The sequence below is a fragment of the Neopsephotus bourkii genome, unplaced genomic scaffold (assembly GCF_033783945.1).
Source record: "Neopsephotus bourkii isolate Nb327-2 ecotype Australia unplaced genomic scaffold, CSIRO-AGI_Nbou_v1 NB_457, whole genome shotgun sequence".
Taxonomy (NCBI): Eukaryota; Metazoa; Chordata; class Aves; order Psittaciformes; family Psittacidae; genus Neopsephotus; species Neopsephotus bourkii.
Window position 1 is genome coordinate 795,966 of NW_026900959.1, and position 16,332 is coordinate 812,297.

Genomic DNA, 16,332 nt, shown 5'->3' on the forward strand with positions numbered 1-16,332 from the left:
CGAACTCTCTTCTGCAGAGAGCAATGGTGAAGATGCAGCTCCTGCTCCATCCCAGCACGCTGCCAGGGCTCAGGAATGTGTTTACTGGCCCTGAGCTGGGCTAACTTTGGAACAACCTAAAGCACATCAAAACAAGGAGCTGTAAAGCAGCGGCTGTGATTGATTAATCACAGTAGTGAAGCTGACGGGTTTGATCATTTTCAAAGGCTCTTTAACATCTTATTCTCCAAAGAAGGAGAGGTTACAGCAGCCTCGAACAAAGCAGAGCACAGACTGGAGATGTTTCCTCCCACAAAAGGCTATGGACAGGCTGGGAAACAGGAGATCAAGACAGATGAGCGAGCTGGGAAGGACCCAGCACCTTGGGCTGGGTTGGAGGAGTTCATGTGCTCATTGTGCAGGCTGTGAGCCCCCTGCAATGCTCCCCTACCCCAAGCCTAAGGGATCCCTAATGAACACTTGGCATTTCATGCTTCCAGGCTGGTGCAGTGACCCGGAGCCCTGCAGCAGCCTTTGCAGTGCTGATGGGGGCTGAAAAGACAAACACGACCAGAAACCCCAGAGAAGGGAGAGGTACGGCCTGAAGGTGTGAATAAAGCCTTCATCCCCTTCATCTTCCTTCTCAAAGGCACTACACATTAAATAAGTGAATAACCATTCAAACCTCCAGAAATAAACAAGATTTTGGCTCAGCTCCGTGTTGCTTTTCTGCCCTGGGGAACACAGCATTCCTTTGGTTCTCCTTTGTGCATCAGCACCATGGAGGCACAGCCTGTGGCATGATGTGACCAGAGATAAGTGAGAAGGGAGATAAGCACGGTGGAACTAGCATTGGGTTTCTTACAGGCAGGCCTAGCTCCTGTGCGTGCTCCCAGCTCGGTGCTGTGCATCAGAGCGTGTCAGAGGACACTGCAAAACCAGCCCGAGCATGTCAGACCAGGAGCAGGGAGGTGGAGGTCACCTTGTCACACACAGCGGGGACTGCTGGAAGTGGCTGCATTTTGCACTTTAAAGCCTCCTTTCCATCCCATTCCATTGACATGGGATGGACAGCGAAGGGCATCGCCATCCCCAGCCTTCCCAAACCACCACTCATCACACATCATAGTGGAAAGAGGAGGGATGATGCTCTACTGTGCAATGCAGTGAGGTCTGCTGCTCCCCCAAATCCCATTTCCAATTGAGCAGAGACCGGGTTGATGCAGAACACAAACCAGCCCTGGCTCATAGAGCAGCAATAACCCTCCTTGTGCCCAGGCAGTGCCTGCTCCTCTGAGACAGCACAGCTCAGGTTCTCTCCTGATGCATGATGCCCTTTAGACTTCTCCTTCCCTGACATTCAGCAGTGAAATCAGAGCAGGCAGCAGCGGGTTATTGCAAACCAAAGTTTGCTGAGCGTGGTTAAAGCACTAAATGCTTCCTCATTGAGGTCTGTGGGCCCTTCTGCCAGCTCTGGCTGCTTGAAACAGCCTGAACCAGTGGCTGACCCTGCCTCCATCCCACTGTTAACACACGGGATGTCCCTAGAGAGGTGACTTTGGCTGCCCCGGCTCATCCTCCACCGCAGTTTTGAATCCTGGGGATAACAAAAGGCCGATCCGCAGCCGCCTTCCTGGATCCCAGACTCCAGCAGAGCATCTTTAGCTCCCTGCATAAGAATTGCAGTGCCCAGGGAGCTTAAACAAAGAGCCCCAGGCGGTCCCAGCCTGAAACACTGGGAACAACGCCAGCCTGCACAGAGGGGGGGGGGGAAACGTTTGGAAATGCGATTTCCGAGGTCACCTTTTATCATCCATAGGCACAGTGCAGAGCCCGGGAGCTGCTTTTGTCAGCCAAAGCCAGCACTGGGGACTCCCTGCAGTTACAAGGCAGCGGTCCCCACGTTTCAACAGGTCTTTTCCCACTGCGCATCCCAGACTGAAGAGGAGCCCACTGGGATTCTTGGCAAGGGAATTCAGTCCCGTCCCCAAGCAGGGGAAGGTTTGGGTCCATTAATCTCAGAGGCTGAAAGAATTCCATACAAAGCCTGGAAGATGCAGTGAAGCCCAGACTGAGCTATATTTCCCCTGTGGCTCCCCTGATGCTGGCTGCCAGCACACAGACAAGCTTTGTGCCTCACTAGGCTGAAGCCAGTGAAGTGTTTATGTCGACAACAGGAGCGATGCCACCTCGGCTGACCCCAGCACCCATTCCTGCATCACTGCGCTTCCCATCGATCCCCATCTCCACGCCAGGTCTGCAGGCTCCTCGTGCACCTCCAGCCCATCCTTCATCGGCTGCTTCCCAAAGCCTGGAGTTCCTCCCATCCCCTCTAACCCCCCCAGCACCGAAGCTGCCCTTGCACTGGGAGCTGTGGCACCAAGGGCAAAGCACTGGAATGGACCCCCTCAAGTGGAAAGCCTGGCAGGGAGGTTGGCTCCAGCACAGGGAAAGCATGGACCTTAGCCCAGGCTGAGCTGCATCTTGGAAGCTTGCACGCAACAGCCTTGCTTGGCCTGTAGCTCACTGAGCATCGCTAACGCCTCCGTTTTCCCTCTGGCTTAGAGACACGGAGACCAATGGATCTGGAGCTAGGCAGGGACAACACACAGAGCGGAACAGACACAGCTGAGCCCCTGGGTGCCAAGAGAGGTGAGCAACAAAGCCTTACCTGCCAAAGCATCCTGAATCCCCTGACGGCAGAGACCAGGCGTGAGCAGACAGCGGATGGAAGCTGGGCACAAGGTACCAGCCTGAGCACGGACATAAAGGTGTGCTCCCTGCTGCAGCACGAGCAGCAGATGGGGATGAAGGGAATCAGGCCAGGGGCTCTTATGGCCTGCCAGGACAGCCCATGGTGATGAGAGATGCAGAGCAGCTGCAGACACACACAGAGGAACCTTTCCCTTTTCCCTTTCCATTTTCCCTTTTCCCTTCTCCCTTTTCCCTTTCCCCTTTTTCCTTTTCCCATTTCCCTTTCCCCTTTTCCCATTTCCCTTTTCCTTTTCCCTTTTCTTTTCCCTTTTCCCCTTCCCAGATCTGTGCTGGTCATCCTCATTAAACCTGGATGCTAATTGCTTTAATAAGTTCCATTTACCCTGCAGCTTGTCCCCCTACATGGGCTGCTATTCAAAGCTGGTGATGGGGCAGCCTGGTTTGAAAAGGAGCACACTGCAGCAAGCAGCACTGCCCACAGAGCCTCCTGTGCAGAACCTGGGTGTGGGAATCACCTTCTACCACCAGGATATCTCTCTTGATGTGTGCTTTACAAGCAGCCACACACTCGCCCCATTATCCTCCCCAGGCTGGCTCAAGCATTTACTTTGTCATCTGTCTCCATTGGTAAGGATGCTGCTGCCTGTCACTATTTAAATCAGTGACCAGGGCTCCACAGCCCCACAGCCACGAGTGAGCACACATCAGCAAACAGCCAGCCTGGTCCCAAGGCAGAAGCATTAACACCAGGTACTGCAGGTACTGGTTTTCACTGCTGGTTTATGAGAAGGGCCACTCTGATTGGTTTCAATGCCTTTCCCCAGGGACACTGAGGAAAAGGAGAGCTGATGGGATTCATTCCTGCTCCATCCTTGTGCTCTGCATTGGTCCCCAGTAGCAGAGCATCCTGCGGACACAGGCAGCGATCCCAGAGGGATGTCCAAATGACCCCCCCGTGGCAAACCCAGCGGGTGATACCTTGGTCAGAGCAGCCCCTTTGCTCTGCTTTGGTCTGTGTATGGCCAGAAAGGGAATTTCCCCCTCCAGAAACAAATGATTCTGATTTGAGCCATGCAACCCAATGGCACCAGGAGTCATTCCCACACCCAGCCTAGCCTCCTATGCAGGGTGCTGTTTGTCTGCCTTACTATAAATAGCCCCTAGCACTGCTGAGCAAGGATTAATGACTTCTCTAATTATACCACCAGCACTTGGTGATGGAGGAACGATAGTGTGCAGATGTGCGAGCCCACTCACCCCGCGCATCGCTGGCTGCCTCCAGCAGGACGGACCCATTGATTAATCCCAAGGAATAGCAAGTCACGAGTGCAGCAAGGCAAGGAAAGAAAAGGTGTTGCTTGATATTAAATAAGACACATCTGCAAAGCATTAGCTACTGCTGGTTACTATAAGGAATCCTATCACAGAGCTGCATTTCCATGCAAATGTGATGTGTGATTCGTACCGCCTCAAAGCGCCACTCCTGAGCGCACAGAAGACCTGTTTCATGCCAGCATCCCCACTAAGCCTTGCTTTTAAACTCATTTGCCTTATTTACTATGTAGCTGCTTGCTTTGGCTTAGTGCAAAGGAGCATTTTCCACGTGCCTGCACTAAGCAGGAACAGCGAGACCCATCCCTGTGCCCTCATGCAGACCCAAGCTGCAAACCCAGTTCCCTTTGTGCAAACATTCCTCTTCCACACGACTCGCTCATGGAGCACACAAGGATTTCTGTGGAAGGGCTCTTCAAACCCCATTCCTGATAGGAAAGCGCATCCTGCAACACCCAATGGCAGTTCCAGCCCTTCTTCTGTGGTTCAAGTGTCCCCATTTTATGATACCATGAAAAGGATGTGGGGAGAGCACGGTGTTTTGGTGCCAGAGCCTGGTTTCCCCCCACTGCCCACATCCAAGAGCAGGACTCAGTGTATAGATAGAGGCAGAGCCCATCACCATATGGCAGCCCCAGGCCTCCCGCTCCAAGGCATCGCTTTGCTCCTGTTCCACCACCACGATCCCTGTCAGAGCCCCAGAAACCACCTCTATTTCTGGAGGTTAACAAACACCTCGAGGAGGAAATAACACCCTGGTACCTGGCTCCCTCTCATCCCAGCGCCCACCGCACGGCCGCAGCACCAGCCCATAGGTGTGAGGATGAAACGCCAGCCCATGAACTCCAATCATCCACCTGCCCATAGTCCTTGAACAGGAGAAAACCACCAACCTTCCCCTCGGTTGCCAAGGTTTCTCATTTCTATGTAGAACTCTGTATATTTATAGTGCCCCTTGCTACCAAACCCCAGCAAAGGGAACAGCAGAGAAGGCAGCCCAGCTGAATTGTTTCTCAACAGAATGTGTTCAGTTTTCCACGAGGCGTCAGCAGCTCTTTAAAGCCTTTTCATTGCATCCTGCCTTAGATGCAAAATCGTGCTTCAAAGCCACTTTAACTTGGGGGAAAACAAGATGCAGGCACTGTAACGGTGCCATCTGCGAGCAGGAGCCGGGACCCACGGGAGGGGAGCTGGTGATGGAGGGGAAGGAGCTCCGCAGGCCACTTCAACCCCTTTACAATGAAAGGTCACAGGGAAATCAGTGCCTTCTTAATTAAAGCATTGCCTCCAGTGCCACCGTGCCACAACTCCGGTTCCTCATTTAAATCATCGTTAAGCCCTGCTGCAGGCCCCATAAATTAATGATTTTGGTGTTGAGAGCCTGTTCTCCACTAAGGAGATGCAGAGACGGGGCGAGGAGGAACAACACACGGAGCTAAAATAAGGATCCAAATCACAACACGTCGCTGGGGCCGCTCTCCCTTCTTCACAGGGTCTGAATTCAACGTGCTGTACCCACACGGCAAGCTGTTTTCTGCCTGTGCTGGTGCCTGCCCTGGGGGATGCTGGAAGAGCACGGATGCTCTGGCACGTTACCCCAGCTACGTGTCAGGCTTTACAGATCTGATGGTCTGATCCTGACTGGCTTTGGGGAGGTGCTGGAGATGGTGCCAAAGGGCCCTGCTGCAGTGGGGTGGTACCATGGCACTGCGGTCACCTCGGCCATAACTGTGGTTTGCTCTCACGCCATAAGAAGAGGCAAGAGGTGCTCCGGGAGCCCCACTCCCAGCACAGGGCTCCCATCGCAGCCTGGTTGTGTACTGGTGGGGAAAAGAAGCCACAGACTCAAACATGACACCAGTCATGCTCATACTTTTAGGGGAGGCTGAGCCATGAAGCAGCGCATGGACTGCAGCTCCTCCCCATGGCTCCCAGTAAACACCCAAGCCATGACCTGCATAAGGCTCCAGGGAGACCTTAGAGCATCTGCCAGTGCCTGAAGGGGCTACAGGAAAGCTGGAGATGGGATATGGACAAAGGATGTAGGGACAGGCCAAGGGGAATGGCTTGAACCTGCCAGAGGGGAGACTGAGATGAGCTCTTAGGTCCAAGCTCTTCCCTGTGATGGTGCTGGCACACTGGGATGTGTTGAACAGAGAAGCTGTGGCTGCCCCATACCTGGCAGTGCTCAAGGCCAGGTTGGACACAGGGGCTTGGAGCAAGCTGCTCTAGTGGAAGGGGTCCCTGCCCATGGCAGGGGTTGGAGCTGGATGAGCTTTAAGGTCCCTTCCAACCCAAACCATTCCACGATCCTATGGCAGGCTGCGGGCACTGTGTGCCCTGGCTGCAGCATCCCCCTTTTCCCACGGGCCCTCAGGTTTTCTGTTCCATGCTCAATAAAACCAGCAAAGCTCCCGTTATTTCTTTGCTCATTCCTAACGACTTTATTAGACCCCAAATTACAAATCAAAACTCTTCTCTGCTCCATTCCCTCCAGCACTGAGACCGCTGCAATTCCTGAATTTTCGGGGTTTTTCTTTAAGTCTGAGAAGCCCCAGCAGCCGCAGGCAATTAGTGAAATGAATAAAGCAGCAGCTTGCGCGTCCAGATTGGGTCTGCCATCGAGAGGCACCATCCTAATTGGACCTGGAATGGCAGCTCCTGACGGCTGCCCCTGGCACTGCGGCACAGGAGATGCGCAGGGCTCGGAGCCGGCTCCTCCGCGGCACCGGGACACGGCACGAACCGGGTGAGCCGGGGCAGAGGATGCGCAAGGAGCCACGGCCAAGACCAGGCGGTCCCGGGGGCTGCAGTTACCGGTAACCATAGGAAAAGAGTTAAACGAATAGAAATAACCATAAGAACCGAAACGCCGCAGGGTGCGGAGAGGAGGCGAGAACACCCCCCCCCCCAATGCGGGGCTGCGCTTGGTGCTGGGTCCCCAAAATAGCGAAGGGGGGGGGGCAGGAACACCGGAGGGGGGGCGGGGCAGGACACGCCCCCTGCGCGAGGCGCGTTTCCGAGCCGAACGCGCCACCCCGCGGCGCGCGAGGGCGTTTTTGGGGAGAAAAAGGCGTTTTTGAGGAACGCGGCCGGTGCTACCCCCACCCCCCCATCACCCCCTCCCCATCACCCGAGCACTGCCAGGTTCATCCCATCCCCGTATCCCAGCACCCTCAGAGCGAAGCCAGCCCCAGCATCCTGAGTTCCGGGGTCCTGCTCAGTCCCCCCGTGCTGCTCCAGCATCATTCCCACCTGTGTGCCCTCAGCACAGACACTGCAGGAGGAGCTCCTCTTATTCACAAAGTAAGGTGATCCGCAGGGAATTAACCCTGGACTCCATCCCAAAGCGGAAAGCGGGAGCAGATCAAGTTCTGCACCGCTCGGGAAGACGCAGCAGTGATTTTCTGAGGCCGAACCAAAGACATTTCACTGTCTGCAGCAAACAATGAGCCTCGTTCATGTTTTATGTGCTGCTGTCTGTCTTCTGCTTAATTCAGCCTTGCAATTGCAGAGATGCTGGTGTCTGGACTGCAATCTGATATTCGCACAGAAGCAACACAAGTATCCTGTCATTGAGTTCCTTTTGCTCTGAGGAGCTAGTTCAGGTATTAAGAGATGCTTATCAAGGAGCAGGACCTCGGTGCCTGGCTGGAGCTAAGCTATCCTGCCTGAAGGAGCAGACAGGGAAGGGCATATCTGCTATGAGACTCAGTGAAGCAAAGAGGCCAGGTTTCAGTTCTCCCATTGCAGGACCTCCTCGACCTTGCACATCTGCTAAGGCAAGCCCCAGATTCGCAAGGGTGGGAAAGGATTTGGAGCACAGAGGTCAGCAGAAACAATGCGGAACAAGAGAGGCCGTGGCCCGTGCTGTGCTGGGACTCACAGAGCCCTTCTCTGAGGAAAGGAACAATAGCTTAGGGCTTGCCAGAGCACTGTGAATTCCAGACTGCCACCTGGGAATGGTCCCTGTGCTGCCAACTGGGAACAGCAACAGGGCTTCCGCAAATGGAGCCGGGCACAAGCTCCTGTTTGCATCCAGGATAAAGGGCACCAACAAAGGTCCAGAGGGGATGCTGCACTGTGCTTTCAGATACGGGACAATCCTGTCCCAAACCACTCAGCATCGCTGCATCCGCTTCGCATTGGATGTGCTTAGGGCACCAAGAACAGCCCCAGCCACTGCTTCTACCAAGGAAAGCACAGTTCCTCCTCCTCCTTCTCCATCCCTGCTGCTTGACCCTGATCTTACTCCCTGGAAGTCAGTTTGCCATCCCAAGCTTTATGGGTGGGGATTCCCACACCTCAGCATAAAGGTGATGAATAGGATTCTGGGCAGGACACAGTTGGTTCAGTTACTGGTGATGCACGGTCCAGCTTTGGGAAGCCCTCAGAAGCCTGGCATTCGGCTTTCAGTTCAGATTTATATCCAGGAGAACAATACGCTCTGTTCCAGGGGGGCTTCGCTCTCCCAGCCACACCAGTAATTCCCAGCAGCTTTTCCCTGTGCTCTTTTCTGGCTCCCCACTTGGACCCATTGTCTATTGTTGCACAGCTGTGGAGCGTAACAAGGAAAGCTGTGTGCATGCCTCATCCACTGCAAGGGAGCGTCCTTATGCACTGAAATATCAGTGCTCTGCTCTGTTAACCCCTACGGTGCCATGCAGGAAAAGCTGGTGAGGACTGAGCAGGACAAGCAGACATCCCTTTGCCCCATCCCTTGATGCTAACAGAGCAACCTGCCTCCTATCTTTGCACAGAATCGAGCTGAGATCTGCCCAGAGCATTCCCTTTGTCACAAAAGATGCTCCAAACCCAACTGAATCCCCTTTTCAGTGTTCATTTTCTCCTCCCAGTTCCCTTGGCCAAAGGAAACCATGAGTTCAGTCACTAGAGCTCACTCTGTTGTGCATTCAGAGGCCAGAGGCCAGCTCCGTGCCCCGTTGTGCTGCCCAGAAGGGAGGGAACACAAAGAAAAGCCTGCGAGGAGAGGTGGGGAATGCTCCAGGACACACCAGAGGGCAGGGAAACGGCGTTTCCCCATGTTTCCCACTGCAGAGTTCCCTTGAGTTCAACCAGCGCATCCCCAGGGCCCTGTGGGTCACTGTGACACCAGAGATGCACTGTGCAGTCACTGCTCCGGCTCAGGAGGAGCCATGGGGACCCAGCTCTCCTATAATAAGAGGTTTTCAAGGAGGGAATCATGTACAGGCAGCAAGACTGAAACCCCAAGTGAAGCCCCAATAGAAGTTAACCAGAGCCAAGTGACTTCAACCCAGGGCAATGCAGCTTTCCAAAGGGCACAGGCACATTCCCCACTTCCAGGAGGGCCTTTACAACAGCCCCTTACAACGAGGAGGTTCAAAGCCATCACCAGCAACACTGCAGCATCCAGGACACTTTAAGCATCCCTGGCCCCTCGCATCCCTGTGTGTGTCTAAGGGAGCAGATCCCAGCCTGCAGCACCGACGGCAATGGGAGCAGCTGCCTTCATCCATAAGAGACCTGAGTTATTCCAGTTATTCCAATGCTTAGTGAGGAAAAGGGCTCCAGGGAAATGTTTTCCTGTGAGTAAATGAGGAGCTGGCTGCAAACACAGCCCTTAGAGCCCAAACAGCTCCATGGTACCTGTCACAGGCTGTTGCCAGCCTCAGCCTGCTCACGCTGGGAGCACCTGAAGCGCTGCTGTTTGGGCAACAGAACCCAGTCCCTTCTCTAAAGGAGGGGAGAGACTGCAGCCCTTTGCTATCTGGAAAGAGCAACACGCAGACAAATCACAGAGCTTCTCTTAATGCTGCCATGATATACAAATAAGAGGCTTAAGTATAATTATAGGTTGTATAATCAGTGTGAATAAAGAAATATGTAGTAATTGATGCCATATTTTATAAATATCCCAACTGTTGAAGAAACTGAAAATGTTTTCAAAAGAAATACTTTAGCATAATGATTATAAAGCCCTTTAATGTGAGTGAGCTGCTTTCTGAAGCCGGTTTTAGACTCAGTCTCATGAACATAAATAGAGTTAATTGCCCTTCTGTGCGAGCTGGATGTTAGCACATTCCAGCAGAGTGTGCATTTTCCAAAGTGCCAATTCCAACACATTCCACCCCGTGCGATTCCTGCCTTTTTATGCGCAGCACATAAAACACACACACATCTGGGCAAGGGCGAAGGTAAGCGCTTAGAGTAGCGAGCCTTGGGAAGGGACTGAGACATCAACTGCTTGCCCATATGGTATCTGCATGGTCAAGTGCAAATGTGGCTTCTCCACATTCACCCCACAAAGGGAGAGTGTTAATGTGCCCAGTGGGAAAGTGGGAAGCGAGGTTGGGAGAAGGGCTGCAAATGGGAAAGGAAGGAGTCCTGCGCCTCCATAGCCATGCTGCAGAGCAGAGATGGGGCGATGCACCAGGGAATGGGGCTCTCTGTTCTCTTCTACCCAGGTTCAGTCCATCTCTGCTTCCCTACAGCTCCAGTTCAGCCCAAGGCTTCCATCACAACCTGCTGCATCCCATTACATCTCCTTGCAAAGGAGATGCTGCAGGCACCTCCCTCTCCATCAACGCCGCGTGTCTCTCGCATGCTCTGCCACAATCAGGGACGTGCTGAAAACAGCCTTGTGCCCGCTAATTGCTTTGGCATGTGGGCAGTGGGAGAACAGCCAGGCTCTGCATCGAATTAAACCATCACTCTCCTCTCCTTGGGATCACTCTGCTGCCTCTGTGCCTTCACAGTAGCCTTTCTGCAGCAACGCGCGAAGGATTCATCGCTGCACAGCATAGCCCAAGTGCAACGTCTGGTGTTCATCAGAGCACAGTTTCCCTGTTCCTAAAGGCCCCAGGCTAAGGCAGGGCCTTGATGCAGCAGCACAGCAGCCACAGAGTGTAGCTGCCTGCAGACAGTCACAGTGCCATAAGCAGGCAGCTAAAACCACCCTTAGATGGGCCAGCACCAGCAGGTACCCGCTGACTGCAATGTAAATACACAGTGAAACCCTGCTGCAGCAGAGATGCCATACAAGGCCACAGCACACGGTGCAGCCAGGTCATGCTGTGGGTACAGCCAGGCTCCTCCGGACCTGAACAAGCATTTGTGTTCTTGGGCATCAGCAGCCCTGCAGTTTGGGAAGGACATTACATCTGGCCCCGTGCCCGAGCTGAACGCTGCCCCATCCATCAGCAGCTTGGCTTCTTATTCTTATGATGGGCTCGATCTTGAAACCATCTGTTCGCCCTCAGCTTGCATCCAGCTTCCACTTGGACAGCAGAGCCCTTTCCAGCTACAGCCCCCGGGCATGCGGGTGGGAAAGTCACTTCCCTTGCTGCTCTCTGCAGCTACAAAGCCAAGTTTGGCTGGAGACAGACACCAACGACCCATCTTTAGCATGGAGCTGCTCGTGAGGAGGACCAGAGAAGCAGCGCTCAGATGATGCAACTCAGAGCATCTTACGCAGCTTGGAAACCCTCAGCCCATGCAGACCCTGCAGAGCACAGGAAGAGGTGCTTGGTCCAGCCTAAGGCTCCAGAAAAGATGCTTTTGGCAGTGGGAAGAAAGCTCCAGCCATCCAAGAGCCTGTGATGGGAAGTTTCCTTCTGGCAGTATTTGTGTTAACCTGTCACTGTGTTTTCATGCTCCCAAACCAGTGTGGTCTGGATTCTGTCACCGAGAGGCTCCGAGCGCACTGGTTGTGTCCTGGGGCTTTGCTTCTTTTCCAACGTGAACTTCACCGACTTGGTCCTTCCCTTCCTCTCCTGGGGATGCTTTTGCTTTATTTCAAGGCTGTTATTAAGTGACCATTGCTTGAGAGGCTTTGGCATGGGAAAGGCTGATCCATAGGTCCGTCCGTGGGAATGCCCATGAGCAGGGACCCCCATGCAGTAACTCCTGCCCAGCCCATTTGGGGACACCACGAATCTCCCATCTCTCAGCAGCTTACGATGCCACGTTTGCAAGAGCAGGTACCACATAGTGATGGTGATGAAAACCAGCTGCTGAGACAGCAGCACGCTGTCAGGCTCAGGATAAGGATGTCTCCATGCTCCAGGAGACAAAGATAGCTGCATCTCCGGGAGGGCCCTGCAGAGGTCATCCCGCAGGAATGGATATGGAAGATTCTCATGTTAACCCTTCGGTTGACTTGAAATCCCATGGATAAAATCCCGATTGTTGCTGCTGAACAACACTCCAACCAAGCTCCCTATATCTTGTTTTACAACAGCATTAGAACACCTCTGCTGGTGAACAGGTCAGGGATGCTGATGGCCAATGAATCACAAATCAGTGCAGTGCAGTTATGTACAAGACAGCCCAGAATCCTAAAGCCTCTGCTCTCATCTGAGCCCTGGGGGATTTAAGGCTCTGACAACACAGACAATAAAGGGTGGGCAAGGAGAGGGTCCTGCAGCAGCCGGTTTGCAGGGAGCATCCCAGCATCCGCAGGGAGCTCGGGATGCTGCGTGCCACCAGGGCCATGGGAGGACAACATGATGTAAGGCACAGAGCCTGGCAGGAATCAGCCCCTCCTCATTCATCGCCTCTAATAAGAACAACCCTTGGTCAGCACAAATTCTTTCATGTTCTCTTACAACATCTATTTATAATAGCAACAAAGCCACAGGACATAACCACCTCAGACACGCTCCAGAGCTTCCAAGAGCTTCAGACACAAGCAGGTTTCCAGCAGCAGCAGAAGAGAGCAGGGGTTGTGGTTTGGGCTGTGGATGGAGGAGCAGGAGACCTGGCTCAGCCCCGGCTGTGCTGCACACACAGCTCCATCATGATGTGAGGATGCAGCTCCCATCATTGCACACACAGCTCCATCATGATGTGAGGATGCAGCTCCCATCATTGCACACACAGCTCCATCATGATGTGAGGATGCAGCTCCCATCATTGCACACACAGCTCCATCATGATGTGAGGATGCAGCTCACATCATTTCACACACAGCTCCATCATGGTGTGAGGATGCAGCTCACATCATTGCACACACAGCTCCATCATGATGTGAGGATGCAGCTCACATCACTGCACACACAGCTCCATCATGATGTGAGGATGCAGCTCACATCATTGCACACACAGCTCCATCACGATGTGAGGATGCAGCTCCCATCATTGCACACACAGCTCCATCATGATGTGAGGATGCAGCTCCGGTGTCCATCCAGGGGCATTCTCTCCTTGGAGTCTGCCTGATGGGTGGAATTAAAGCAATTCCCATAGCCCCCAGACCCTATGGAGCGCTGAGATGGGATCAAGAGTCCTACCAGACCTAGGGCACAAACAGTGGCTTTAGTTGCACAAACAGATGTTTCCTTAGGACCACTAAGCCCCAGCCCAACCAAGCCCCATGAGGGCTGTAGACCTGGCAGGATTCCTCCCTGCATTTCATTTCTGACCCATAATATCCCATTCCTTTGCTGTATCAGTGGATTTGCCCTGCCTACGGAGCTGTGTGTGCCCATAGGAAGGCACTGCCGCTTCTCTGCAGCCTCTCCATCTGCTTCCACAGCACAAAGCCATTGAGTTGGGTCTTCCTCGCATCAGCTTTGTCTGCACATCAGCACAGCAGCAGCATGGGCTCACCCAAGGCCCTTTTGGTCTCCGTTTGGTACCCACACCCCAGAGCATGAACAACTCCTTGTGGGGGGGGGACCCCGATGTCTGTCACAGAGATGGATTTTCCTGGAAACACACTTTTTAACCCCAAAATGGGATCATCCAGGGGGCTGCTGCTGGCACAGGGCCGGGTGGTTTGGCAGAGCCAGCTCTACAGAGAAAGAGACGGGGGTTAGCAAAAAAAGGGGTGGAAACACATCCCCTCCAGCCCTGTTGTTGAATTAAACCACATGTATATTTGTAAAGCACAGCGGAAAGGAACGGCTCCTCCAGCACATGGGCGAGAGCAGAGTCCTATTTCAGAGATCCCAAAAACTCAGTGCCTGAATGCTGGAACAATATGAGCCTTTAGACGGGGCATTTGGAAGTGATTAACGAGCCCCAACGCATGCATTCGGAATCAAGGGTTAGTACCTCACGCTGGTAACAACTGTCAGCTACTCACACTGAGAGCAAGGGGGAAGGAATCAAGCTCAACCCTCTATAACCGACTGCTCTGGATCAGCAGGGGACCGTGCGCCGTTAGGGTAAGCATCACTGCCAGTGCTCATCCCTATGGAGAGACAGATGCTGCTGTCCCATTCAGGGGGCCCTGCACCCCAAACAATGCACCCCAAACCACCCCAAACCATGCACCCCAAACCATGCACCCCCCCCTTTTCCTCCTTTTCCATAGCAAACCAGCTCCATCAGCCAGGAGCTGCCCCCAACCCCTCCATGAGGCTGGGATCCACAGGGAATGGGCTGTGTCTGCTTCCAGGCTGCCAAGGCCTGCATTGGAGCAGTCGAGTGGAGCTGGGTGAGCTTTAAGCTCCCTTCCAATTCAAACCCATAGCACCCAATGGGTGATGGTATCCCTGTCTTCTAAGTGATAAACCCCAAAACACTGCCCAAACCTGGCTGCTTGGTGCTCCAAATGAATCCCTGCCAAGTGCACACACAGGAGGGTGCTCACAGCCCCATTCCCATTAAACCTGTTCTGCTTGTCAGGGACTTTTCAGCTTAGCAGCAGGAAGCTGAAGCGATCCAGGGCTGTGCTGGGGGTATCAGCATCAAACCGCTCAGGAAGTCTCTGTTAAGCAAAACTCACAGCTCATGCTCTGATGTGGAAGCTGCTTCTCATGCCCCAAATCTGCAGCGATTAAGGAGGATTCTGTCCTCTGCAGCAGCCAGACCCGGGCACACCAGGACTCCCAGCACTGCAGGGAGATGCAAGGCCCATTGCTCTCAGCATGCTTCCCTTCTCTATAATACAGTGAGCAGACAGTGAGCAGTGCACCAGTGCCACCACGCAGAGCATCCCATCCCATCCCATTCCCAGTGCTGCCAGAGGACAGGGACAGCAGGGGGAACTTCTGAGCATCCCCAAATACAGCCAGGCCCCCATTCACAAGCCAAGCTGTCTGCAAGGCCAGGCTTCAACCTGGTTCACAGCCACTTAGGGATACGGGGTCAGAAGGGGCTGGAAGCAGCAAAGGAATGAACTTCCTTATGTCTCGTGTCTGAGAACTTAAAGGCAAAAGAGATGCTTTGAATTTGCTCCAATGAAGGGAAATGGTGGTGATATGGCCAGCATCTGGGAGCTTAAAACAAACCCAGGGTGTGAGGAGCAAATGCATCTCAGCCCCCAGCACACACAGTGGGTGCACCAGCAACACACACAGCCCTGCACCCTGCCTGCATCCGCTGCCATGCGTTTTCTGCCTCCTTCAGTGATGAGGTGGCCATTTCTGCAGCACCCAGGAATTCCTGACATTTCAGACGTTATCCCAGGCTTTTCCATGTCTTTGTTTGGGTCTCGTCTCTCTGAAGTTCCTGCTGCTTCACTGGCTTTCCCTGGGCTGAGTGACAGTGTGTGAATGCATCACACTGCAGTGCCGTGAGCCCAGGATGCACCTCACATCCCCAGAGCAAGCCCTCACTAGGCTCAAGCAGACCCAGCTCCCCAAAACCCCAACCTGCCCCATCCCTGGTACCTTTCTTAGGGCATCTCTTGTCCCCAGCACTGTGCTGAGCTGCCATCAAGGGGAGCCCACACTTGCAGACACAGCATCTGATGCCCTTCATAGTGATGCAAATGCAGCCAAGGGGCCAAGCTGCAGTTGTGCAGCCAGGACAGCAGAGGACACAAAGCCCAGGAGATGGGCACAGATTGCAGCCAGTTTAACCCTGGCCATGCCATGCCCTTGCCTGGGTTTGAGGGCTCAGGGCACTCGAAGGTGTCTGCAGTCAGGCTCCCACTGGATCCTTTGCTTTGGATCCCAGTGTGAACAGGGAGAGCATCTCCACATCAGCCAGATGAGCTGCCAGCACCTTATGGCCTCTCTTACAGACCCATGGTCTCTGCAGCCAGATGCACCATTCGCCTCCATCCAGAGATGGGGATGCGGGTCCAAGCAGAGGGGTACAGAACAGGAGCTGATGCTGCGAGCTCAGAGCCAGGGGATGCAGCCCCTGCTCATGGCTGAGCACGTACCATGACTATCATTATTATTATTGTGACCATTTTCCTGCCTCCTCGATGATGCTGAACATGCTCCGAGGCTCTGAACCTCGGCAGAGATTACAGCAGCCTCCCAGAGGGCTGATGGATGGGCTGAGGGAGGCCAAGAATAGCTGTGCTGACAGCACACCCTGCCAGGAGCAGCCTTGAGGGGAGACAGGGGACCAAGGCAGGGAGCA

The 16,332-nt window shown here is 53.8% G+C and overlaps 1 protein-coding gene across 1 annotated transcript in view; it reads right to left on the reverse strand.

Annotated features, from left to right (window-relative positions):
• The window catches only part of ZMAT4 (zinc finger matrin-type 4), a 56,970-nt gene extending 54,205 nt beyond the window's left edge, over positions 1-2,765 (reverse strand). The window contains exon 1 of the mRNA XM_061349705.1: positions 2,651-2,765. Coding sequence (XP_061205689.1) covers positions 2,651-2,746 — 96 coding nt within the window. The 5' untranslated portion in view covers positions 2,747-2,765. The remainder of the gene's footprint in view (positions 1-2,650) is intronic.
• Positions 2,766-16,332: the final 13,567 nt, after the last annotated feature.